The sequence below is a fragment of the Cucurbita pepo genome, chromosome LG10 (assembly GCF_002806865.2).
Source record: "Cucurbita pepo subsp. pepo cultivar mu-cu-16 chromosome LG10, ASM280686v2, whole genome shotgun sequence".
NCBI classification, from domain to species: Eukaryota; Viridiplantae; Streptophyta; class Magnoliopsida; order Cucurbitales; family Cucurbitaceae; genus Cucurbita; species Cucurbita pepo.
The window spans coordinates 1,438,578-1,465,491 of NC_036647.1; the positions used below are offsets into that span (position 1 = coordinate 1,438,578).

The 26,914-nt window shown below is 36.6% G+C and overlaps 5 protein-coding genes across 5 annotated transcripts; 3 read left to right on the forward strand and 2 right to left on the reverse strand.

Annotated features, from left to right (window-relative positions):
* The first annotated feature begins 1,155 nt into the window (after window positions 1-1,155).
* Window positions 1,156-8,462, forward strand: LOC111804057 (WD repeat-containing protein 3-like). The gene is made up of 12 exons (XM_023688735.1): window positions 1,156-1,389; window positions 1,883-2,098; window positions 2,611-3,732; window positions 4,369-4,491; window positions 5,075-5,256; window positions 5,335-5,566; window positions 5,705-5,914; window positions 6,049-6,177; window positions 6,785-6,853; window positions 7,126-7,248; window positions 7,798-7,848; window positions 7,933-8,462. The coding sequence occupies exons 1-12, from the start codon at window positions 1,156-1,158 to the stop codon at window positions 8,068-8,070; spliced, it is 2,829 nt and encodes a 942-aa protein (XP_023544503.1). The 3' UTR covers window positions 8,071-8,462.
* A 660-nt stretch (window positions 8,463-9,122) lies between these two features.
* LOC111804023 (protein fluG-like) lies at window positions 9,123-15,777 on the reverse strand. Its single transcript, XM_023688672.1, has 18 exons — window positions 15,367-15,777; window positions 14,790-15,041; window positions 14,645-14,712; window positions 14,444-14,559; window positions 14,261-14,366; window positions 13,466-13,622; window positions 13,281-13,376; window positions 13,042-13,090; window positions 12,662-12,930; window positions 12,365-12,537; window positions 11,987-12,107; window positions 11,864-11,916; window positions 11,647-11,776; window positions 11,418-11,563; window positions 11,120-11,308; window positions 10,164-10,396; window positions 9,943-10,085; window positions 9,123-9,431 (listed from the first exon to the last, which is right to left on the reverse strand). The coding sequence occupies exons 1-18, from the start codon at window positions 15,529-15,531 to the stop codon at window positions 9,369-9,371; spliced, it is 2,529 nt and encodes an 842-aa protein (XP_023544440.1). The 5' UTR covers window positions 15,532-15,777; the 3' UTR covers window positions 9,123-9,368.
* A 1,312-nt stretch (window positions 15,778-17,089) lies between these two features.
* LOC111803297 (type-1 glutamine synthetase 1-like) lies at window positions 17,090-21,293 on the reverse strand. Its single transcript, XM_023687635.1, has 10 exons — window positions 21,075-21,293; window positions 20,806-20,978; window positions 19,977-20,097; window positions 19,841-19,893; window positions 19,619-19,748; window positions 19,310-19,455; window positions 19,045-19,233; window positions 17,613-17,845; window positions 17,386-17,528; window positions 17,090-17,287 (listed from the first exon to the last, which is right to left on the reverse strand). Exons 1-10 carry the CDS (start codon window positions 21,195-21,197, stop codon window positions 17,225-17,227), a joined length of 1,374 nt encoding a protein of 457 aa, XP_023543403.1. The 5' UTR covers window positions 21,198-21,293; the 3' UTR covers window positions 17,090-17,224.
* A 2,097-nt stretch (window positions 21,294-23,390) lies between these two features.
* LOC111803680 (expansin-A9-like) lies at window positions 23,391-24,991 on the forward strand. Its single transcript, XM_023688196.1, has 2 exons — window positions 23,391-23,622; window positions 24,241-24,991. Exons 1-2 carry the CDS (start codon window positions 23,391-23,393, stop codon window positions 24,864-24,866), a joined length of 858 nt encoding a protein of 285 aa, XP_023543964.1. The 3' UTR covers window positions 24,867-24,991.
* A 467-nt stretch (window positions 24,992-25,458) lies between these two features.
* Window positions 25,459-26,268, forward strand: LOC111804562 (thaumatin-like protein 1b). Its single transcript, XM_023689414.1, has 2 exons — window positions 25,459-25,513; window positions 25,589-26,268. The coding sequence occupies exons 1-2, from the start codon at window positions 25,459-25,461 to the stop codon at window positions 26,266-26,268; spliced, it is 735 nt and encodes a 244-aa protein (XP_023545182.1).
* Window positions 26,269-26,914: the final 646 nt, after the last annotated feature.

Sequence of the window (26,914 nt, forward strand, 5' to 3'; positions counted from 1 at the left end):
GAACTTGTAATTGTAACGGCCTTGATCCACCGCTAGCAAATATTGTCTTTTTTGGTTTTCCTTTCCGGGCTCTCCCTCAAAGTTTTAGAACGCGTCTGCTAGGGGAAAGTTTCTGCACCCTTATAAATGGTGATTTGTTCTCCTCCCCAACCAATGTGAGACATCACAATCCACCCCCTTTGGGGCCCAACGTCCTTACTGGCACACCGCCTCGTGTCTACCCCGTTCGAGGAACAGCGAAAAAGGCTGGCACATCGTCTGGTGTCTGAGCTCCAGAGAAAGGGGGGGCTATTCGAGAGCTCCACAAGCCTCAGGGGAGACTTATAGTGTACTTTGTTTGAGGGGAAGATTGTTGATGATTATTGGGAGTGTGTCCCACATTGGTTAATTTAGTGAAAGATCATGGATTTATAAGTGAAGAATACTATCTCTATTGGTATGGAGCATTTTGTGAAGCCTAAAACATCTCTATTGGTCCCAATAGAAAAGCCCAAGAACAAAGGAAAAAAAAGTGTGCTAATTCCGAGGATGACGTAATTATTGTCGGACTGAGTTGCAAGGCAATGGAGACGCTTAGGCGGCCCAATAGAAAACTGCTGAAATGGGCTTCGGCCTACAAATCCGTTAAACTGGATTCAGGCCCATTCATCAAACTACTGCTATTTCTTATTTGCTGGGTTGGATGATTTAATCGAGGCAGATGGGGAATAATTAAAATCACGTTCTTTTTTTAACATTTATAAAAATAAAAATATTTTTAAATTTAATGATTTATTCGAGCTTATAAATCAACCCAATTAATCTTTTCATGTAAAATAAAAATAGTTAAATTATAAAATAATCCCTTTTAAATTTGTGTCTAATTTACTAATCTTCATATCTATATTTAATAAAATTGATTTATTAAATATAAAATAGGCATAAAATTAAAACGTCTAAAAAGGTAAAACCCTCCAAATCCTCCCTCCTTTTCTAAAACCTCCACCCTTTTCTTTGTTCTCCCCCCTGCAGCCGCACGCCGTCGCCCCATCTCGCCCTCCTATACCTCTGCTGCAGACGCACGCCGGCACGCCACTCTCGTAGCCGTAAGACTGCTTCCGTGTTCTTCTGCAGCTTCTCGTGGTAAGCTCCACACTCAGTCTTCCACGCCTCTCCATGGTGAAGACTTACCTCCGATACGAGCCTGCGGCGGCTTTCGGAGTGATTGTCTCCATTGATTCCAATATTACATACGATAGTTCCGGAAAGCATCTCATAGCTCCAGCTCTTGAAAAGATTGGAGTCTGGAATGTTCGTCAAGGTGTCTGCACCAAGAATTTAACACCTACTCAGGGCTCTCGTGGTCCTTCTCTTGCTGTTACGTCCGTCGCCTCGGCTCCATCTTTTCTGGTAAGTCGTTTTTCTAATGGAGAAATTTATTTTAGAGTTCCAGGGTTTGAGATTGCTACTACTGAACATGGAGTCGAGGATGATGTCAATACTCTGAATTGTTATAGTTCAAATGATTTCAGAAAACTGTTGATATATAAGTTCTTCCCGCTATCGAGATCGCGGAGATTTCTTCAGTCGAAAGTTTCATCGTCAGTTAAAGTGAAAATGTCTTCAAGAAAATAATTAATTAATTTTATTAGATTTCATCCTCATCATTATTCGAGTTTCTGTATGCACGGATTGCTTTGTCGATTTAAAAAATTGAAAACACACGTAGGACCTGAAATTCGTTTATTGTTATGCATATTCTCGCTATGCAGGTTAAAATTAGTAAGAACTGGCTGGAGGTTTGGTGCCATTTATAAACAAATTAGCATTTGCCGCTGCCTGAATTTATATAATGGGAAATTGAATTACCATTCAATATTATTATTATTTGTTATTATTACAGATCGCGAGTGGATATGCTGATGGTAGTATAAGAATTTGGGATGCTGACAAAGGAACCTGTGAGACTACTTTACATGGACATAAAGGGGCTGTTACCGTCCTTAGGTACAACAAGCTTGGTTCTATGCTTGCATCTGGAAGCAAAGATAACGATATTATACTGTGGGATGCTGTTGGCGAGACAGGCCTCTTTCGCCTCCGTGGCCATCGTGATCAGGTTCACAATTATTGCATTTTGATCTCCGCAGGCTCAAGTCTTTCATTGCTTCCCCTTTTCCATCCAGTGGAGTTTCCTCCTAACAAAATGGAAAATATTGTAAACCTTTCATTTGATTTATTGTGCTCACATTATTAAAAAAATTAAGGTGCCATACAACTCATCCAAAAACATTTGTTTAAATTTCTAAACGACTCAACTCAAGATACTTGGCCTCTTCCTTTCACTCAATTCAGTTCCAATTTAGTTGATTTAGATTCTTGTCTCCATAGAACTCAAGGGCACAGTTGTACAACTTCTAGAACATATCTTGTTCAAGTTGTGTTATGTCTAATGTAGTTGATTAATGTATGTAAACTACATAGTTGCCCTGTCGAAGGATTCCCTCCCCCCTTTTTAAGGCCCAATCCAGTTGATAGCTTCCTTCTTGCATATGTAAATCATATAGGAGGCCTGTCATTTTCATAGCTATTTTTTTGTCCATTAATGCCTTCTCCTTATTCTTTATGCAGGTAACTGATCTAATATTTCTAGATTCAAGTAAAAAACTCGTCAGTTCTTCCAAAGACAAGTTTTTAAGGGTGTGGAATCTTGAAACACAGCACTGTATGCAAATAGTTGGTGGGCATCATAGTGAAATTTGGTCAATGGACATTGATCCAGATGAGCGGTTTTTAGTTACTGGATCTGCTGATCAGGAACTTCGTTTTTTCACAACTAAACATGATTTGGTGGCTGGTAAGTCTGTCGATGAATCTAATGCAAATGGTACCGAGAAGGACAGAGATCAATCCACTCAAAGTAAATGGGAAGTTCTAAAACTGTTTGGTGAAATTATGCGACAAAGTAAGGATAGAGTTTCTACTGTGAGATTTAACAAGTCTGGAAATTTGTTGGCCTGTCAAGTGGCAGGAAAGACTGTTGAGTTATTCAATGTTTTGGACGAAACTGAAGCAAAGCATAAAGCAAAACGTCGAATTAAGCGAAAGAAAGAAAAGAAAGCTGGAAAGGGAGAACTGGATGTAATTGAAAATGGCGAGACAAATCATGCTACTGGAGAAGAAGGAAGTGGCTCCATTATTACAGTTCCTGACGTATTTAAGCTACTCCACACAATTCGGGCTAGCAAGAAAATTTGTTCCATTTCTTTCTGTCCATCAATTCCAAAAAATTCGCTGTCCACATTAGCATTATCTTTGAACAATAATTTATTAGAGTTTTATTCAGTTGAAAGCAGCGCAGTTACGAAATTACATTCTATTGAACTCCTGGGGCACCGTTCGGATGTCAGAAGTGTAACACTTAGTTCCGATAATTCTCTTTTGATGTCCACTAGTCACAATGCTGTAAAAATTTGGAATCCAAGTACTGGTTCTTGTCTTCGTACTATTGATTCTGGATACGGGCTTTGTGGTTTAATAATTCCTCAAAACAAGTATGCACTTGTTGGAAACAAAAGTGGGGCTATAGAAATTTTGGACATTGCAAGTGGCAGTTGCATCGAAGTTGTAGAAGCTCATGGTGGCGCAATACGGTCAATTGTGGGTTTACCAAATGAAAATGGATTTGTCACCGCTAGCGCTGACCATGACATTAAGTTTTGGGAGTATCATATTGAGAAAAAATCGGATCAAGTATGTTCTCATTCTTTCTTCATCTCCCATGATCTCCATATTTTCCCTTTTTGACTTTAAGAAACTTTTTATAATTATTATTATTATTATTTTTTTTTTGTGATAAAATGAAAACTTGTTTTATTCAAATAAGATGGGTCTTGTCCCCGAAGTAGTGTAGTGCGCAATTACAACTCTTAGATGTCACCTTCTAGATAGCTTGTAGTTGATGAAGAATCCAATTTTTGCTCGGCATGCTTTTGCATTTTATATTGATTTAATAACTTTTCAATTCGGAACCATGTCTCTGCCTGAATGTTTAGATTACGGATTCCAGAGTAGATGCTTTTGAATGGAATATTCATGAAATAGTCTTTTCGCAGATATTTTAATTTTCTTTAAGAATTAATTTTAGCTTTATATTTGGGTTTAGTAGAACTTCGACATTTGGTTTAATTATTTGTGTGGATGAACTATTTGAAGCATTTAGGAAGTTGCATATTTGCATTTATAAATCTGATGTCTTTTCACAATTTTCTCGTAATTTGTTTCTACTGTATGTATAGATTCAATTTAATTGTGGTTTTTAGTCTTCATTATTAGAATCTGGGCCTTTTTAAGCGTTGTGATGGTCCAATGTTGTAATCTGATTTACAGGAGCCTAAAACCCTTTCTATAACGTTTGTGAGGAGTATGAAGATGAATGATGATGTTCTTGTGGCTGCTGTTAGTCCTGATGCCAAATATATTGCTGCAGCACTGTTGGATTCCACAGTGAAGGTGTAGTTTTCCTTGTCATATTAAATTTTTAAATTTTCTTTTTTTTTTGCTATTATGGTTGATTACGAGCATATAAAAATCTCTAGTTTCATAACAAGCTACTGTTGTGCGTTTGTATCAGCTTCTTGAGTATTGCTTTTGATAGAGTTTGAGTTCAACTGGAGTGAAGTGACTCTTAATTTTCTTCTCCCTAGCCTTTGTTCACTTTTTAGTAATACAAATCAAGTCGTCCCTTGTCATGTGGCGTTGTTAATGACTTTGTACCACTTATTTTTAAGTAATCTGGACTTTCCTAACAAGGCTTTCCTTGACCGAGCTGGGATACTGTGGTAGGTTACCTAAGGAGCTCACACTATTAGAGCTTGAGTCAAACATCTCACTTTCCAAATTTTTTGAGTATTTGGATTTGTATTAAGAGACAAGTCATAATTCTTATAGCCTTACTTTCACTGAAACGGATCTTCATTTTTTTTTAATAGTATTTCTATCACACTCTTGTAAAATAATACCAAACATATTTCTATATTATTGCTTCAAGTCTGTTGATAATGTTTTTTGAATGCCTGCATTCTTTTGATTCTAGGTCTTCTTTATGGATACCTTCAAAGTTTTCCGTACTTTATATGGTCACAAGCTACCTGTTCTGTGCATGGATGTCTCGTCAGATGGAGATTTGTTAGTGACTGGCTCTGCAGACAAAAATTTGAAGATTTGGGGTTTGGACTTTGGTGATTGTCATAAGTCTATTTTTGCTCATTCTGATAGGTGATGCATTCAGTATAAGATGTCTTTATATTTTAAAATGTTGCTGAACGATTACTGATTGCAATTTTCTTGTTTCAGTGTCATGGCTGTTCAGTTTGTGAAGAAAACTCACTATGTGTTCAGTGTTGGAAAGGACCGTCTTGTAAAGTATTGGGATGCTGACAAATTTGAGTTACTTTTAACGCTTGAGGGGCATCATGCTGATGTTTGGTGTCTTGCTATCAGCAACCGTGGTGATTTCATAGTCACAGGATCTCATGATCGATCCATACGTCGTTGGGATCGAACTGAAGAACCATTTTTCATAGAGGTGCAGTCATTTGTTTCTTCCAAAGTATCAGATGACATTATATTGATGAACGATATTCCATTAATGTTGTTCAATATATTCTTATAATAACCAGAATGGACAAATTCTCAATACGGTAGATTCTTCTTTACATTTCAGGAAGAGAAAGAAAAACGGCTGGAAGAAATGTTTGAGTCCGACCTTGACAATGCATTTGAGAACAGGTTTGTTCCCAGTGAAGAAGTTCCAGAGGAGGGTGCAGTTGCTTTGGCTGGGAAAAAGACTCAAGAAACTATTTCGGCTACAGACTTAATTATAGATTCTCTGGACATGGCAGAGGCAGAAAGCAAGCGTATGGCTGAAAATGAGGTCTGTGAACTTTTAACAAGTTTCATCATTTTTACTTTATTCAAGTTTATGATTTAATGTTTTGTATCCTATCAAATAAATGGTTTAATGTTTTGTATATTATAAAAAAAATTGATTTAATGTTTTGTGTTTAGGAGGAGAAGAGAAATGGGAAAGCTGTTCATTTTGAGCCAAATGCTATGATGCTTGGCCTCTCACCATCTGATTACGTTCTCCGAGCCCTTTCAAATGTTCACACAAATGATTTAGAGCAGACATTATTGGTACGATATGAATCAAGTGCTCAGTTTCATTTACGCAAATTTCTAGGCTTGGCAGATCAATGCTAGTTCTTGTTGATAGAACTGCATTGCCATTTGACTTGAAATATCGTGTGTTACCTCATCTTATAAATTTGCGGGTGATTTATATTCGTATACAAACCTATAATTTATGCAAAACTCTTATGCTTATGCTCTATTGGGACGATATGAATCAAGTGTGTCTCAGTTTCATTCACGCAAATTTCTAGGCTTGGCAGATAAATGCTAGTTCTTGTTGATAGAACTGCATTGTTATTTTGCTTGAAATATCCTGTGTTATCTCATCTTATAAATACATGGGTGATTTAGATTCGTACACAAGCCTATAAGTTATTTCAAACTCTTATGCTTACGCTCTTGCTAAGCTTGACTGAGTATTTGTAGTACACATTTTTTTGCTTATTTCTTTGGGTTTCTTTTGCATGTTGAATGGTTTTCTAGAATGGGCCAGAGATTTTCTTGGTGCCTGTATTTATTGTTCGTCTTTGAGAGGTTGCAATTTCTAGTTTCAATCTCGAATTTGGGTATTCAATACTGAAAGCCGGATTGCCATTTCGTTTCTCTGCAGGCTTTACCATTCTCTGATTCTCTGAAGCTTCTATCTTACTTGAAAGATTGGACTTCCAAACCCGACAAGGTAGTCCTAGACTCCTAGCTACAGTTATCAGTCTCATATGTATTGATGATCTGGTTTCTTACAAACAATAGCTTACTGTTATGTTGGTCAGACCTTATAGCACATTCTTATTGTACTTATTGCATTTATCTTGTTGCTTCATTTGATTGGAATTTAATATTGTTGGTTGAAGTTTATGGACTTTATTTATCATAAAAATGAGTTTTTTTTTTTAAAGAATGTCTTCATAATTCTTTTTAAAGGCCCCTTGTGTTTGTTTGTGTTATCTGCAGGTTGAGCTCATTTGCAGGATATCTACAGTTTTGTTGCAGACACACCATAATCAGCTTGTTACTACCCCTGCTGCAAGGCCTGCGTTGACTATTTTAAGAGACATTCTTTACGCTAGAATCAAGGTACTCCTGCGATTTTTATAATATTTTATACATGCTTTTCCCCTCTAATTTTCTCATTTTTATGGTCTCATCTGACATTTCCAAAGTAACGTTATGTAAATATTCTAGTATGGTTCTGCACTACCGATGTTACTATTTTAGAGGCATCTTGTCAGGAAGGATCACTTTTTTGATTCTTGATTTGAGACCCAATTTTGAATCAGGAATGGACCATAAGTATTACGCCGAGGTCGGGGCTTCTTCATGACAACTATTATACTCACTTATGGCTAGTGATTTGTACCATTCCTTCCGCAAGAAAAATTTAGAAGAGTGAACACTAGAAGAGTGAAAGGAGAATAAATTTTACTAAAATGGGCTATTCGTGAGAGGAGAATAAATCACGAAAGAAAGTTTAGAAGAGTGAACACTAGAAGAGGACTCGAAACGCTCATGATCCCCAAGTTTCTGTAGTATTTAATTACCATACAATTTAGCATGTTTTTGCACGATATTGTTGAATTAGAAAAATATGCGCTTAGTTGACAAGATGAATGTCTAATGTCATAGGAATGCAAAGACACCATTGGTTTCAACTTAGCAGCGATGGATCATCTCAAGGTCTGTGTTTCAGTTTCATATCCTTCTGCAATTGTTTGCCATGATTAGGCATTTTGAATAATTTATTTCTTTTGTTCATTTCAGCAACTAATGGCCATGAGATCTGACGCACTATTTCAAGATGCTAAATTGAAGCTGCAAGAAATTCGTTCCCAAAATTCAAAGCGTTTGGAGATGAGGACAGATATAAGACAAGGAAAGAGAAATAAAAAGAACAAGTAAATCCACTGTCCCACTTGCTTGGGTATAAGTTGGCTCCTACCTGTTACTTCGGCACTTTGTGTAGAGTGGGTGCAGTTCTGCAGGAAGATACGGAAGATTGTAAGATGATCGCTCACCAAGATCGATGGACAGCAGCATTGTAGAGGTGAATTCTGCAAGGAGGCTGAAATGGCCGTACGCATACCCATAATCAGCACAAAGTAGGCATTGAGGAGAGTTTGTAAGATATCCTTCACAATTTTGATCTTACTATTATAAGAGCAAGAAATTCTCTGCAATTTTGTTATAATGTTATTATGTTTACCTAGAAATGCAGTTTAAGTTACATGTAGGTGAGTTAATTGTGGAATTTTATTTTCTTTCATTTATTGAGGAAATATTGGAAGTGCTTACATAGCTCTTTTATACTTGGGACAATTTGCTAGCGAACGACCAAAATTCTCGCAATTAGGGGTGCATATTGGTCGGTGGGAGTCGATTTTAGTTAGCCCGAGACTCGTTTTTTTTGGTTTAGAGGAACTGCTAAGCAAAGTTTCTGTTGCAACACTGATTTTCCGTGCAGGTTTTGGGTGGTTCTCACCACCGCAACTCTATATGTTATGGCGTTACAAGCCACTGATGGCTTCCAGGTTTGTTACCACTTAAAGCTATTTCATTTGACTTCGAAGACTTTATTTAAGCTATTTTAAAAATAGTGTAAAAGAGTAATGTAATTTCAACCGTATTGGCAAAGTTCGAATATTATTATTTAGTTTACTTTGTTTGACAACATTGGATAATCGAATGCCTATTTATTAAAAAAGTATAGATTCTTTCATGAGTTAAATGGTTTTAAGAAAATGATTTATCCAAATCTTTTGAAATTACTTTTAACAATGCATATTCATAGAAATTGGAAGAGATTCAAATGTGTTTCATTATTTTTTTAAAATCAATTTTGAGATGAAAATGTTGAAATTACTTGTGAATCTCACCTGATTTTTATCGTTTTTGTAATTTTGAAGTGAAATTTTACTTGATGTGAATAAATAAGATTTATATAATAAAGGAAGCATATTGAACTTTCATCCCCTTTATTCACCAAATGTAGAATGCACATACATTTAGATATATGACTTAGCAAGTCATATAATATTTCAAAAACAGTTATTCTAGAGATGTTCCTTATTGACGAAAGATAAACAGTTTAGTAATACAAGTGGAAGGAAAGCAATCAAGACCTTATAACACAAATCTTTGCAAAGATATCACTTAACACCAAGATTGTAAATCTCGAAGGTGTTGGCGTGAGTCGGTCCTTAATAGCGATGTATAAGTTCCTTGTACGCGTCCTGATGCTTTGAGTAGTACTCCACTTCTGCCTGCAATGGCAATTGTTTTACAGATTATAATTTGTGATTAGAGAGAACCCTTTACTGAGACCTATTTGGATCGACTTTCTAAATGCTTGAAAAGTGTTCTTAAGTGAAAGAAAATGTATTTTAAACACTTACCCAATTCAACCGGCCATTGGACTGTTATCTGTCGACTGAAACTTATTTTTATTTAACAAAGTGAATAATTACATCACCTATCTATCTACAACAGTTCAGTTACGAAGAAACTAAGTGTCGATAACAAAACAGCTACGTAATTACTGCCTAAGGACACTTCGGCTCAACTTTGCCGACAAATTAAACATCCTAAACATTCATTGCATTCGAGTGAAGGAGAAGAACATTGAACTTGAGCTATGGTCAAGCAAGGGCATGGAAGCATATAGGATAAAATATTTGGTTATGATTATATTTAAAGCCTACAACACGCAGAACTGATCACAAGAATCATAAGAATACCATGAGATAAGCGGTGAAAGTCAAATTGCATACATACCTTCCGAATTGCTTTTATGGCAACCACCAACTTTTCGCCTATAAAATCTGTCAAGATATTGTTCTTTTCCAGAGCTTCCAAAGATTCAGAAAGCGATTGAGGCAACCTTTGAAGCTTTGAACTCAGGCTATCAGGATTTGTATCTGTTTACCATAGGATGCAGGTTGTTATTAGAGTACAACATAGAACTTCTCGAGGGAGGATTTACACAGTGCACTTACCAACTGGTTCAGGCAACTGAAGATTGTTCCGAAGGCCATCTATTCCAGCAGAAACGATAGCGGCTACACCCAAGTGCGGATTTGCACAACCATCAAACGCTTTGATCTCGAAGTTACTCACTAAACCATCCGAAATCCCAGGTGGACAAGCAGTTCTAAGTGGAGATTCTCTGTTTTCTTTTCCCCAACATTGGTAGGCGCCACTCCATGTATTGGGTTGTATACGATCATAACTACAAGCAAACAGGTTGCCACATTACCTCAAATGAGAAGCAACGATTATGTTATTTGATAACTTGATTCATTAGGATCCAAATATGTGATATTCCACCTCGGTTGAAAAGGAGAAATAAAGCATTCCTTATAAGGCTGTCCTCTCCCTAACAGACGCGTTTTAAAAACCTTGAGGGGAAGCTTGAAAGGGAAAGCCGAAAGAGGACAATATCTACTAGCGGTGGGCTTGAGCCTATACAAATGGTATCAGAGCCAAGCACCATGCAATGTGTCAGCCAGCAAGGACCATGGGCCTCGAAGGGGAGGTGGATTGGGGGGTCCCACATCGATTGGAGAAGGGAACGAGTGCCAGCGAGGATGCCGGCCCCGAAGAGAGTGGATTGTGATATACCAGATCGATTTGGGAGAAGAACGAAGCATTCTTTATAAGGTCGTGGAAACCTCTCCGTGTTTTAAAGATCCTGAAAGGAAGCCCGAAAGGGAAAATCTAAAGGGGACAATATTCCCCAGTAGATGCTTTTTAAAAATCTTGAAGGGAAGTCTGAAAAGGAAAGTCCAAAAAGAACAATATCTTGCTAGCGGTGGGGTTGGGCCGTTACAAGATATCAGTTCTCTACCCGAGACTATGCATGATTGGGAGAGAAGGGGACAGATTCTTTGAAAAAAAAAATGTAAATAATCAACCGGCCAATAAATTGCACACCCAAGAACAGGGTATTCACCTGTTCGGAACTGGAGCTGTAAATGCCAAAATTGATGAAATATGATGTAAAACCCCAGCCATGAACTTCTCCCCAACAGCTGAAATTCCATGTTCAGAAGAACCATCAGACGCCATGAAAACATTTTCACCATTCTGCCACAAGCTGACATGCACATGGGAGCCAGAACCAATGTCATCCAGTGCGTACCTAATCAATGATAAGAAGCCATGGTATCACCTCCCAAACATTAGCATAAACTGGTTGAACCAGTACAAAATTGTTGGTCTCATTTACTTGATTCAATCCTAAAACATACTTGGGCATAAATGTTGCCAACAGTCCATGCTTCCTGGCAGTAGCCCTAATCACTTCACGCGTGTAAACTAAGTTGTCAGCAGCATTGAGACAAACAGTATGCCCCAAAGCAAACTCAAATTGACCTTTCCCAGCTTCTGCATGCACCTACAAGATTATCATTAATTTTTCCTTTAATGATGTTGCTAATCCAGAAATGTAATTGCTAGAATGGGACTTTTTTTTCATACCTGTTCCACAGTAATATTCAACGAGTTCAAGGCAGCAACTACGTCGTGAAGAAAAGGAGAGGCAGCATCATACGACGATGACGAACAATACGGTGCTGAATCAAATGGCACCCAATCTTCTTTTCCATCTCTACAAAAGTCAATCAAATAGAGAAATGGCAATTGGCAAATTGCAAAATTCAAAAAGTTAAGGCCATATAGAATTGTATATCCCTACCTAACTGCCTTTTTCAATAGGAAAAACTCGGTTTCGAACCCTGCGTTCATTACCTGGACATAATTTAACAGAGTAAATATTTTCTAGATCATCAATTCAAACGTCTTGAACAATCTTTCGTACCAGGTCGAATTCGTCTTTCAGAATTCTACAGACTCTACGCAAGGCTTCCCTCGGACAGTATTCCCAGGCTTCACCAGGTCTAAGATACATGTCACCCAAAACCATCTCCTCCTGCTTGTTCCTGTTGAAGAAATCAATGGAAAAGGTTGAACCAGAAGTGATATCAATTAAAAAGCGTATTGGTCGTGTTCTTGCTCTTTACATATTATCAGATAAACATGCTATGAACTAGACTCTAATTAGTAGCTTAGCAGCCACATGTAGTCAGTATGCCCAAAAGGTTAGTATATATATATATATATATATAGGTAGAAGAATTGAACGATAAAATCGTGACACAAAAAAAATGATATCGAAAACATTCAGCAAGCTTCATACCAAGGAACTGTCCATTTGGTTGATAAATCTGGTAGCAGTCTGATCTCACCCACACCAGTAAGATTACTCCCATCAGCTGGACAATCAGCATAAGAGCACATTGCCATAGCGGCACAAGCTAAACCAACCCCATTCTTTGTAACGACATCATTGAACCGCTTAAAGGGAACGGCCTAAAGTGATTAGAACATCATTAACTTCTGTGTTCCCCAAAAAGATTAGGAAAAAATATACTTTGAGGTCGGATATGTCAAGAAATAACACACACACACACACATATATGGAAAGAAATCTCACACGGCATCTCCGTTGTCCTGAAGCATCAACCCAAATAATTCGAACAAGCTTGGCATCTTCTTGCACGACGTTGGTCTTCATCGAAGGAATAGAAAATGTTGAATTATTTGACATGGAACTCTCTGTCATCAGGTTAATCTTGTACAATTTCATGGCATTTTGTGAAAACATATCATTCACAGCTTCAACAGCCTCAGAAATTGAGAGATCACCATCAATACAAGCATCCTGTAGAACAGATAAGACGACGTCCCTTGATTTCTTTGCACCTACAAAACAAGGAAAATCCGTTCGAAATGTGAACTAATAATAAGTGCAGAGAATGGAAGTATTCAGCAGCCATTTGAGATACCTTTAATACATATTCATATTGTACGCACCTAAATAGAAGGTTTCAGGAAAGGCAGATCCATCCGTGCTGAACATCACCTGCAATTTGGTTGTCGAACTATTAGCCAAACAGCACGAACTCATAAACTCGAGCATACAAAAATGATAAATAAAAGGCATACCATAAACTATAGCTTCCATATTTATCCAAGAAAGTTGCTTTACATAAAACATGTTTCAGGAAACAGCTTATTAAAAATCTTAACAGTTAGCACAGCACTCCCTTCACCTTTTTAATTGGAGCAAGCTCTAACAGTTCTTTGAGTGCAGATATCATCCCATGAACACTAAGCTTAGGAATTGTCAATCCAAAGTCAAGGTAAACCTGAGAGATTAAAAGCATAAAATTAAGAAGAAAAGCTACTGCTTAATCAAGATTAAAGACATAATGGATTGAATGATGAATATTTTAACCTGAGGATAAACAGAAGCGAGAAATGACGCTTCCTTTGAGAACGGGTAGGATGCGTGTAACAAAACTATGCAACACTTGGAAAATCTCTTATCCTCCAGAACAGACCGAAGATGAAGGGGATTGGCTAGCTGCAAATCTAGATCTTTGTCTCCTAATCTATAGGTACAAAATCACGAACATAATTATAAGCAACGTACGACTGAAAATAAAGTACTATTTATCATGTATTTTCCCAATGTTCGTATAGCCAGTGCTTAGTGGCTTCCATTGAGCTACTCAAGATGCATATGAGTTCACGATTTCAAGGCTAAAAGTAATAACTTCAGTCTTTTACAGCAGCAATGGGTTTAGAGGAAAAGCAAGAATTCTTTGGATCAACACTATTCAGTTTACTATTTGGGCCTTTGGGTACATGGTATGAAAGGAACAAGCAAGTTTTTCTTGGGATTAAAGCTTCGAACAAATCAAGCTTCGTGTGGCTTCTTGACACGATCTTACTGAAACTTTTTAAATTTATTCAATCAAGACCTTTGCGTTGCTTCGTAGCAAGTTTGATATCTCGTGCTTCTCTTAGTATCTGTTTAAAATTTTGGTTTCAAATTAACTTTTCAAATATCAATGAAGAGTTTATGCTTCTTGTCAAAAATAAACAGAGATACGTATCAAAACAAACAAACCCAAAACAGCCTAAAGCCCTTAGGAAAGAGCAATCTCCAATAATATCATAGCTTATAAGCTTTCCGTTTAAGTCATAGCACAATGAAGATCAAACAAATGCTGGTAATTTATGTTACCCAGTATGTATCTGCATTGGCAGGTTGAACTGTTGAGCAACTTCCAAACTTCGAACGAAAATATAGTCGATGAGGCTTTTGTTCGCTATTCGAACAGGTTTTCCACCTGGATTCATACATTCATTAGTATATTATTCAGATAAATAGAGAATTCAAACAAAACCTTCTTTAAGTTTTATTAACCTTGTAAAACGTCAACGAGACCATCCTCAGCATCTTTCCTCGAGACATTCACATTGATTCGTAGACCACTACGATACGCCGCTATACTTTTCAGTCCATATATGTCATGAGCCAATGTACTACAGCTTATAAGGAATACACAAGAGAGGAGAGCATTGTACACCAATAGTAACATAAAATCATAAAACAAACAAAGGATATGATTTCAACTTCTGAATAAATGTTTCTGTGAATGCATCCAGTGTCCATGAAGATCCACCTTGAAAATCCTATTTAAAAGCATAAATCAATAAGGGAAAAATAAAGTTCAAAGCATATTCAAAACGAGAAATCAGATAAACCTCACTTCATCAAGAATATTCTCTGCTAAACGTTCGATTCTCAATATTCTACCAACAATGGGAACAAATTTTTTGTGCCAATCTATGTTATGCTTTTTGTCCAACTCGAACCCATCATCAATGAGTATCGCAGATATTCTTGCAGCTTTGAAACATGTTGAACAAATTGAATCTAGTCCCGAGGATTTGCGGTAATCCTCGACCCCAAGCAAGGATGGTTTACAATCATAAAGTTCAATGATATCCCTCAAACTCCTCTGCATTATACAAATCACAAATCGATCAGAAATAAAGATCTCAATCAATATCATAGCTTCAATCAACACGGTGGTATGATATTGTCCACTTTCGGCATAAGCTCAGTATTCTTTGATTATAAATTCATGATCATTCCCTAGAATTAGTCGATGTGAACTTTCATCATCTAACAACTATAATCATCGGTAGCTCCTTTTACTTCATAAGCAATGACATAAAACAAATCGGTCCGTGTTCCAATCGGGCTCGAATCTCAGTTCAGTGAAGCGGCAAAGGAAGAACGTGGCAGTAAAAAGAAAAGTTGAGGCGGTGGATGACAGATACCTTGAAGGAGAGGGAATGAGGAGCAAAAGCCGATGCGTCGCCGTGAGCTTCGGAGAAACATCTGATGAAAGGGACAGTGGAATCGGCGGCTATCAGATTGTGGGCGTGAGCGTCAACCAGCACAGCTTCATCGACTGCTTTCTTCAGAACAGTGAAATCCATCATTCCCGGAGGCAGAGCTCTTCACCTTGTCGGTCAACGACTTAACGTTTGCCGACGAACTCTTTTCTATCTACAAAATCCCGAAGTGAATCACCAGTCAATGCCTCGAACCGCGAACGGTGGAGTCATCAACGGATCTTGTCGTTCATTGCCGGGTTGAATCTTGTCGTTGAAATTCATAGAATATTAACCGATAAAATTCTCGTAAATATTAAAAGAAATCTATAATTTAATCAAACGGTCGCAATTTTAAATAACTAAAAAAATATGTCCAATTTAATGTCTACAAAAATAACGTTATTTTGTACGCTAAAATATTACACAAATATCTGTTTCTTTTTCAAAACAAATTAAGAAAATTATTGCCAAAATTACTAATGAGACAAATTATTTTCTAAAAAACAGGTGATTTTTTTTATGGATAAAAAATTAATCCTAATAAAATAATATAAAACGTTTTTTTAGTGTTAATTTAACTATTTATTACGTTTTAGTCATCATATCCACTTGAACACGTGAAGTATGTTTTGTCTTTTTGTTTTATTTCCTCTTTAAAAAGAAAAGGAATCTTTCCAATTTTTTAGGATAAGGAAATTGAGAGAATTTATGAGCATTAAATATAAATTACTAAAAATAAACAAAATAATAATAATTGCATAAGAATGGCACGTTATTAAATAATTAAAAAATCAGGCTTGGAATGCACGTGAACTAAATATATGTAAAGCATTAATTACAAATAATTGGGAAAAAACTTTAATAGAGTAGTTGTTGTATGAGTTGTCATTCTTTTCTTAATTATTTAAATCCACTTATATTAATTTTTGGTTGCTAATAACAATTATTTAAATTGGTATTAAAAAAATTAAATGATCCAAAAAAATCTAATAATTTATTAAAGTTGGGTTCAATTAAATGAAAACTTTATGGATATGAGTTTGATTAGTTTGTCGGTTGAACAAAATCATCACAAATTTATGGTTAATGGTTAATGTAAAAAGAAAAATTATTTAATTCTATATAATTTTTCAAAATAATATTAAAATTGATATCCAAATCTTGATTTAATATTAATAAATAAAAAGATGTTTCACATGTTAACATTTTATTATTATTAAAAAAAATTGATTAAACTACTTGAACCATTAAATGGTATAGTTGAATTCATTATTTAATAATGATTATTTAGTAGGAAAAATCGAATCTAAAAATGTTCCAATATGACCCAACATAATCTATTAACGTCTTTAACTCAAACCTTAAATATTGGAAGTGTGGTTCTAAAATCTAGTGAATCAAATAGATTGCACGGCTAAACTCGAGAGGCGAAATATTTGTCGCTCTAAAACCCCCATTATGCATATCCATAGTATTTATTAAAAAAAAAGGTTGAAAAGTAATCTTTTAACATTCCATTTTATTATTGTATTCTTTCACGTGACTTATCTATTATGTTATGAGTTTATAAGTAGGAAACAATATGGTATTAGGTATTTTGGAAAAACAAAAAATAAAGTTACGAGAGCTTATGCGGAAAGTGGACAAGAAAATTGGTAATTTCTAACGCATTAAAATGGCAAAAACTTCACTTTTAAGTCGAAGTTAAAACATTATAATGAGATTCTTATTATAAAACCTTTATAAAGTGTTCATAAAATATCATAATTATAAATCTTTAAGGTGTTTGAGTCAGTCCTTAATAGTTGTGTATAAGTTGCTTGTATGCCTCCTGATGCTTTGAGTGGTATTCCACCTCTGCCTGCAAATGACACAATGTTTTACAGATTATCAATCAAAATGAAGAGCCCATGTAGAACTGATCAAAAGAAACAAAACACATCCAAATGGCATACATACCTTGCGAACTGCCTTTATGGCAACCACCAACTTTTCACCTATAAGCTCTGTCAAGGTATTGTTCTTTTCCAGAGCCTCTACAGATTCAGCAAGCGATTGGGGCAACCTTTTGAGCTTTGAAGCATTCTCATAAGGATTGAAGGCTGTTTATTATATGATTCAAGTTATGAGGTACAACATGAAACTTTACCAATAACATAATAACCTATTGGAAACAGGAAATTTACCAATGGGTTCAGGCAACTGAAGATGGTGCCGAAGGCCATCTAGTCCACCAGAAAGGATAGCGGCTAGACCCAAGTATGGGTTTGCGCAACCGTCAAATGATTTGATCTCAAAGTTACTGACTGAACCTTCACGAATTCCAGGAGGACAAGCAGTTCTAATTGGAGCTTCTCTGTTATCCTTTCCCCAACATTGATAGGCTCCACTCCATGTATTGGGTTGTAAACGAGCATAACTACAAGCAAACAAGTTGGCAGGGACGTGTTAGAAGTCAAGCCACTTCACCGGCAGTAGATATTGTCCTCTTTCGACTTTCCCTTTAAAGACTTCATCTCAAGGTTTTAAAACGCGTCAATCCACTCCCTTCTGATGTGAGATCTCACAATCCACTCCCTTGGAGCCAGCGGAATGATTCGTTTCCCTCTCCAACTGATGTGAGATCTCACAATCCACTCCCTTGGAGCCAGCATCTCGGTGGCACACTCACACTATTTAGTGTCTGGCTTTGATACCATTTGTAACAGCCCAAACCCACTGATAGCTTAGCTGATATTGTTCTCTTTGGGCTTTCCCTTTCGGGCTTGCCCTCGCTTTAAAACGCGTCTACTAGGGAAAGGTTTTCACACCCTTATAAATGGTGGATTGTTCTCCTCTCCAACCAATGTGGGACATCACAATCCAGGCTTTAAAACGCGTCTACTAGGTGAAGGTTTCCACACCCTTATAAATGGTGGTTTGTTCTCCTCTCCAACCAATGTGGGACATCACAATCCAGGCTTTAAAACGCGTCTACTAGGGGAAGGTTTCCACACCCTTATAAATGGTGGTTTGTTCTCCTCTCCAACCAATGTGGGACATCACAATCCAGGCTTTAAAACGCGTCTACTAGGGGAAGGTTTCCACACCCTTATAAATGGTGGTTTGTTCTCCTCTCCAACCAATGTGGGACATCACAATCCAGGCTTTAAAACGCGTCTACTAGGGGAAGGTTTCCACACCCTTATAAATGGTGGTTTGTTCTCCTCTCCAACCAATGTGGGACATCACAATCCACCCCCTTCGAGGCCCAGCGTCCTCGCTGGCACTCTTTCCTTCCTCCAATCGATGTGGGACCGCCCCCAAATCCACTCCCTTTGGGGCCCAGCATCCTTACTGGCACACCACCTCGTGTCTACCCCCCTTTGGGGAACAGCGAGAAGGCTGGCACATCGTCCCGTGTCTAGCTCTGATACCATTTGTAACGACCTAAATCCACCGCTAGCAGATATTGTCCTCTTTAGGCTTTCCCTTTCGGGCTTGCCCTCAAGGCTTTAAAACAGGTTTAATAGGAGAAGGTTTCCACCCCTTATAAATGGTGGTTTGTTCTCCTCCTCAACCAACCCGGACATCACATTTATAAAGAATACATAGAGAATATGAAGCGGGGGTGTTCACCTGTTGGGGATTGGACAGATAAATGCCAAAATTGCTGGAATATGATGTAAAACGCCTGCCATGAACTCTTCCCCGACGGCTGACATTCCATGTTGAGAAGAGCCTTCAGCCGCCATGAAAACATTTTTATCATTCTGCCACAAGCTGACATGCACGTGGGAGCCAGAACCAACGTCATCCATTGCATACCTAAGCAATGATAAGAAACCATGATGTTATTTATTTTAGAACTTCAGGTCGCATCATATTTTAGAACATTGCATACTTGGGCAAAAATGTTGCCAACAATCCATGCTTCCTTGCAGTAGCCTTGATCACTTCTTGCGTGTAAATTAAGTTGTCAGCAGCATTGAGACAAGCAGTATACCCTAAAACAATCTCAAATTGACCTTTCCCAGCCTCTGCATGCAACTACAAGACACAACAAAAATCCCTATCAATATGCATTAGCTTGAAACTCTACCGCTTCATCTTATATGATCTACTGCTGACAGATATTATCTGTCTTAGTCCGTTACGTATCACCGTCAGTCTCACAGTTTCAAAACGTATCTTAAGGACCTTTTTGGCATACCTGTTCCACGGTAATATTCAAGGAGTTCAAAGAAGCTACAACTTCATGAAGAAAAGGAGAGGCAGCATCATATGAAAGTGCAGAACAATAGGGCGTTGAATCAAACGGCACCCAATCTTCCTTCCCATCTCTACGAAACTCAAATTAAATAGAGCAATAGAAATTTAACAATTTGAAATGAATTAAGGCCATAGAGAAGAGAAGTGAATAGTATATCCTTACCTAACTGCCTTTTTTAACAGTAAGAACTCAATTTCAAACCCTGCTTTCATTACCTGGATTCAAGACAGCCATTTAACACAGTAAAAATATTTTCTACATCATCTATTCATCATAAGACTTGAACAATCTTCCCTACCAGGTTAAATTCATCTTTCAGGATTCTAGACACCCTTCGTAAGGCTTCCCTTGGACAGTACTCCCAGGCTTCACCAGGTCTAAGCTGCATATCACCCATAACCATCTCCTCCTGCTTGTTCCTGTTCAAGAAATCAATGGAATAGGTATGTTTCGATCTACTTTTCGATTATTAGGAGGAGTAGTTCATGTTGACTAACTAAAGGGAAGATTATCGGTTTATAAGTAAGAAATAGTATCTCCATTGATACGAGGCCTTTTAAAGAAACTAAAAGTAAATCCACGAAAACTTTGACAATAGCATACCATTATGGAGGGTCGTGGTTCCTAACCGAACGTGGGCCCAAAGGACTTAAAAATTAGACTCCAGAAGACAAATAGTTAGCTATACAAAATCTCATTGTGGAGGGTCGTGATTCCTAACCGAAAGTGGGCACAAAGGACTTAAAAATTGGACTCTAATGGACAAATAGTTAGCTATACAAAATCCCAATTACACTACCAAATGCTTCCACTCCAAACTCAATTGACATAAAATATGCATATTCATCTAGAGTTTAGTTACGGGGTCTGTAAAAATGCAAATGTCTGCATAATTTGATCACAACGAACTGAACTTCTCAAGGGTTTAATGAACTAAACTAATTAGCTGGTTAGCAGTGACATTGAGTCGGTAAAAATACAAATCTTGGCATACCCAACACGTACAAACAAGTAAATTGTAAGACATGTCAATATCGAGTCCTTCCTCTCATGGTATGACTAATCAATGCCCTACTTGAACGAACAGAGATAATTTTTACATGATAGAAGAATTGAAAGCTCCATACCAAGGAACCGTCCGTTTGGTTGATAAATCTGGCATCAGACTCATCTCGCCCACACTGCTAAGATTACTCCCAGCAGCTGGGCAATCATTACAAGAACTGGCTGCCATAACGGCAAAAGGTAGCCCAATCCCATTCCTTTTAGTGACATCATTGAACCGCTTAAATGGAACAGCCTGAATAATTATAACATAATCTAACATTTTAAAACTGGATACTAAATAAAAATTAAATTCAAATTTGAAAAGTGTGTAATAATAAATAAATCTTACACGACATCGATGTTGTCCCGAACCATCGACCCAAATAATCCGGACAAGCTTGGCGTCGTTGGGGGCGTGAGCGTCAACCAGCACGGCTTCGTCCACCTCTTTCTTCAGAACACTGAAATCCATCTTCTTTCCTTTCTCCGGCGGTCTCTTTCACTTCTCCCTTCGCCCACCAAGCTCTGAAGTAGCGCGAATGACGGACCGTTCGCATTTCCTCTCCAATTTAAATTTGGCGGGAACACGATTCCCGTTTTTCTTTTTTCTTTTTTATTTCAATTAAAAAACAAAAACCAGAATCGATTCTTTATTTTTCCTCTTTTCAACTAAGAACCGTTTACTTTTTAATCCAATCAGCAAATAACAAACATTTTAACGTGTTCTATCACTTTTTAATTAATTATTTTATATTCTAACTTTTTCTAGTACTTTTTACTTTTACTACAATGAGATACGATAATATATGAACCTCATACAGACTGAGATTTCAATCAATTTGGATTCTACTCAATCGAAATCATAAAAGTTGGATTGTGTTGAATATTTTCAAAATAAAAAAATCATATTAGTTCGCAATTTGACATTTTTCGATCAATTCAACTCGACCAACTAGAAAATAGAATTACGACCAAACTCAATTCAATTCTACTTTTAACATTAATATGAATATAAAAAATATTTACATTTGCAATAAATATAAATGATATATTGTAAAGTATGAATATTTGATATTTTAATTTATTAATAGTTGATTTTTTAAAATCCAAATAATAGAAAGTTAGTTATGAACTTTATTCAGATTCCTGAAGTCACTAGTCCAACCGACAGGGTGTAAAAGTCGTCTAATTTTATCTCATTTACAAGAGCAAGCCTCGAAAAACAACCTTATCTCCCTCACTCACTTAGTAGATGCTTATACAATTTTTTAAATATTTGTTTCAATGAATAATTATTCATTGTTTAATCTGTTAAAATAATATGTTTGTGTTTAATATAATATACAAATAAAATTGGTTTTTATTTGTCTAAACAAAGCCATCAAGTAATTATATATTTATATGAAATGAATAATTCGGATATATTTCATTATTGTTTATTTAATATGTATTTTTCTAATAAATAAATAAATAATATTTTTTTCTTTTTGAAATAAATAGAATCGAATTTCCTTTTGTTTATTCGGACATAAATAGAATCAATTCTAGAATTGAGTACTTTCTTAGAGTTGAAATTTATATACATTGGATAATATTAATGAACGAAATTAAAATAAAAGGCTTCTTTATTTTTAACTTAAAAAAAGGACTTTTGAAATTTATTTAAATCATAAAATTATAATTCAGAGTACCCTACTGGCAGTAGATATATAAGTTTTATTTTTTAAATGGAAAATAAAAATCTAAAAACTAAAAAAAAAAATGAATTATGTTTCTTATAATAATTAAACATTTGAATTCGCAGTAAAATTAGGAAAAGAAAAAAATTAAGAAAAATTAATTTGGTTTTTAAAATACTAAGTAATCAAACAGAGAAATATAGTGCTTACAAACTTAATTTTTTTAAAATTAAAAATCAAATGAGGCCTAATAATTAGATTTAGTTTGATATTCTAATTTAAAAAAAAAAAACATGTTCGAGCTTACTGTTTTAAAATAATAATAATAAATTCATAAAAATTATTTAAATTAATAAATAAGTATCTCACTATTTTAAAAATAAGGCTTATATGAAAATTGTATTCCCTTGATAATGCTTGAACGGTTTTGTCTGCATTCATGATATTTTATGTTCATTAATTTTTTGTTATTAAATTATAAGTGTAGTTACTTTATGTTTATTTAATCTGAATAAATAAAAAATGTCAAATATATTCCTAAAATTTTAATTTTCGTCTAACAAATTTTGTATCTAAATATATCTCTTAAAAAAATTTCAAATTTTAAAAAATTAATTGATATACTATATATGAATTTGAATTTTAGAAGTTCTAAAAAAAAACAAAAAAAAAAAAAACAACTAAAGTTTAGAGATTAAATTGCATCTTTATTTTATCAAATTTGCTTTTGGACTTGAATTTTATTACATCTATTAAATTTTATTTCAACTAAAAAACATTTTCGTTATTTAATTCCTGAATTCATTCCCATCCTCTTACCACAATTCAACAAAAACCAAACATAGGATATAACGAACCACCTTAAATTTAGAAACCACGACCAATTTGAATTCATTGGAACCATTATAAAAGAAAGGAAATGAAAAGGAAAGAAAACCTCGAGGCTATACCAATAAAAAATATTGTTGGCTTTTGTTGAGGTGCCAATGATGAAGCCATCCTTCCCATCGACATGCCTGTTGGCATCTCTGCTAAGCCTGCTGTTGCTTATAATCGCCCATGCACACGCCGCGGCCTCGATGGGGCATCGCCCTTACGCGAAAGCGCACAGGGAATTAGGCGCGCGGCTTGTTAAAAAGCATAACAGGCCGCCGTTTAAGCCCGGCCCTTGGAAACGCGCTCGTGCTACCTTCTATGAAGGTGGCCCCGGAACCTTTGGTAAGCCTAATAATTTTGTTTTCCCTTATAATTAAATGGCATCCGGGTATCGTAGGAATTGTTAGATGATGAAAGTTTTAGCTAATTTAGGGAATGATCATGAGTTTATAATTTAGGGAATGATCGTGGGTTTATAATCGAAGAATACTTTCTTTATTGGTATAAGACATTTTGGAAGCTCAAAGCAAAGCCATGAAAGCTTGTGCTCGTACCATTGTTGAGAGTCGTATTTTTCTAACATGATATTAGAGTCATGCTCTAAACTTAGTCTGCCAATAGATGGTCAGAACAAATACTCTAAAAGAAAAAAAAGGACCCTCCTTGAAGGCACATTAAAAAATGACTAAGACTTCAAAGGAGTCACCTTAATTAAGGGGAGGTGTACTTTGTTCGAAGAACTTCAAAGGAGTCACCTTAATTAAGGGGAGGTGTACTTTGTTCGAAGAGAGGTGTTGAATGATAAAAGTCCCACATCTCCTAAGAATACTCTCTCAATTGGTACGAGGCATCTTGGAGAAGTCGAATATAAAGGAACTTCATACTTAAATGGACAATATCATGCCACCAGTAATGGTAATGATAATAAATTAAAATGGAGTTGCATGTATGTATGTGTAGGTCGTGCATGTGGGTACAGCGACGTGGAAAAGGAAGGGTATGGGCTGCAGACGGCGGCATTAAGCATGGCGCTGTTTAACAACGGGCAGAAATGCGGCGCTTGCTTTGAACTCAAATGCATGGACAATCCTGATTGCAAGCCTGGGCAGCCCTCCCTCGTGGTAACCGGCACCAACCACTGTCCACCCAACTACAACGCTGCCAACGACAATGGCGGATGGTGCAATCCCCCCCTCGAGCATTTCGACATAGCCAAGCCTGTTTTCGCCAACCTTGCAGACTACAAGGCCGGCGTCATTCCCATCACTTACCGTAGGGTTCCATGCCAAAAGCAAGGAGGAATTCGCTTCACAATCACTGGAAACCCATACTTCAACGAAGTAATGGTGTGGAACGTGGGAGGAGCTGGGGACATAACGGCTGTCCAAGTCAAGGGTCACCGTAAGCTGAAATGGACCACCCTGTCTCGTCTGTGGGGTCAAAAATGGACCACCAACGCCATGATGGTTGGCGAGTCGCTCACCTTCAGGGTTCGAGCCAGCGATGGCAGATTCTCCACTGCATGGCATGTTGCTCCCGCCAATTGGCAGTTTGGTCAGACCTTCGAAGGCAAGAACTTTAAGTAGAACAACCCCACAGTGACTCATTCTTCAAGAGCCTCAATTTATGATGTGCACCCCTGCAAGTCAAATGTCTCATGAATTTCTACCCCATTTCTAATAAATTTTTAACAATATGCCTATTTTTTATTTTATATCTAATACCTCCCATAAATTATTATCATTTTTTTTAAGAATTAATTATAAATTTTAATTTCATGTCTCCCATAAATAAATTCAATAATTTAAAAAATATATATTGAATATATTGGAGACGTTGAACTAAATAAATGCAAAATTAGACATATTTCATGCAATAAAATAAACTTCTTATATATTTCTCCTTTTCTCAAATATATATGAATTTAAAAATGATTTTAGCATTTATTGTTGCCCCTCTCTCTCTATATATATATTATAAATTTTTGGAAATTGCTGGACTTGCCCAATTTATTACGAAATTATGAAATAATCCATGCCAAAATATTTTTTTGTAATACGCACCTAAAATCTATGCCATATAAAATACTCATAATTCCTTTTTTAATTCGATGAATGGACCATATAATATATACCATTGTTCACTTTGCCTACAAAATCACGAAGGGAGTCCACAGCCATGGCGCTTCAAATTCCATTATTATTACTTTCATTCATAATCTTCTCCTTTTCAGGTATCTGTTCATTCAATCTGAATTTAAGGCCAAATTCTTCATGATTTTAAATCAATAATTATATTAATCTTGCAGGGGTGGTTTACTCCGTTGATTTCGCCGTTACAAATAATTGTCAGTTCCCAATTTGGCCGGGAGCCTTGACCGGAATTGGCACCCCTCTCTCCACCACTGGCTTCGAATTACTCCCCGGATCAACGTCGACGGTGACCACATCTCCGCCGTGGTCCGGCAGGTTTTGGGCTCGAACCCTTTGCTCCATAGACGTGAGTGGGAAGTTCAATTGCGGAACCGCTGATTGCGGTAGCGGCCAAGTGGCATGCAATGGCGCCGGCGCAATTCCGCCTGCAAGCCTTGTGGAATTCACTATAGCGCCAACCGGTGGCGTAGATTACTTCGACATCAGCCTCGTTGATGGCTTTAATTTGCCTGTTTCGGTGACGCCAATGGGCGGAACCAGTGAGTGCCAAGCGGTAGTTTGTGCAGGAAATGTAAATGCAATTTGTCCACCGGAATTAGCCGTCAGAGGACAAGATGGTGCAGTGATCGCGTGTAAAAGTGCTTGTATGGCTTTCAATCAGCCGGAATTTTGTTGCTGCGGCAACCACAATCAGCCACAAACTTGCCCGCCGACGAACTATTCGAAGATGTTCAAGGATCAATGTCCCCAGGCTTATAGTTACGCTTACGATGATCAAACAAGTATCTTTACGTGCACGGCCGGAGCCAATTATGGCATCACTTTTTGTCCTTGACCATCGTTTATTCTTTTTCCTTTTTTCAATTCAAAAAAATTAATTTTAAAAAATTTGAATTCCTATAAATATAGTTTTCAACCTAACGATTATACTTTCTAAAAATTTAAATTTAAATAGTTTTTTAATAATTAATAGAGAAAGATATTGTGTATTTTATTTTAATCGTAATTATTATTATTAAGTTAATTAACTAAATTTGTAAGGTAAAAATGTATGTCGTTTAAGTACTTATTATGTTGCCACCTGTTGGACCGAGTGGGCTATATAAACTATTGGGCCCGACGTAACTACAGCAAAAGGCCCAGCCCAAGTAGGAAGGTCTTATATAACAAGTATTTGAGATACGGCCACGTCAGCTCATGGCTGCACTGATGACAGCTCACATAACAAAAGCTAACGGCCATTTTAACGGATATATCTGGTGGTCGAGAAATAATTGAAAAATATTTCTCCTTATTCTGAAAGCTAGTTTTTGTTGGATACAAATAAGTGAGATTCGTGAGGGGTTTGTGTAGGCGTGACATGTTTTTTTGCCTCCAAAATTTGTATATGGACAATGGGATCAGCTCACCTCAATTCTGTCACTTTACCATTTTCCACCTTCTCCTTGTATTTATTTATCCAATAATTCCTAAAATTAAAA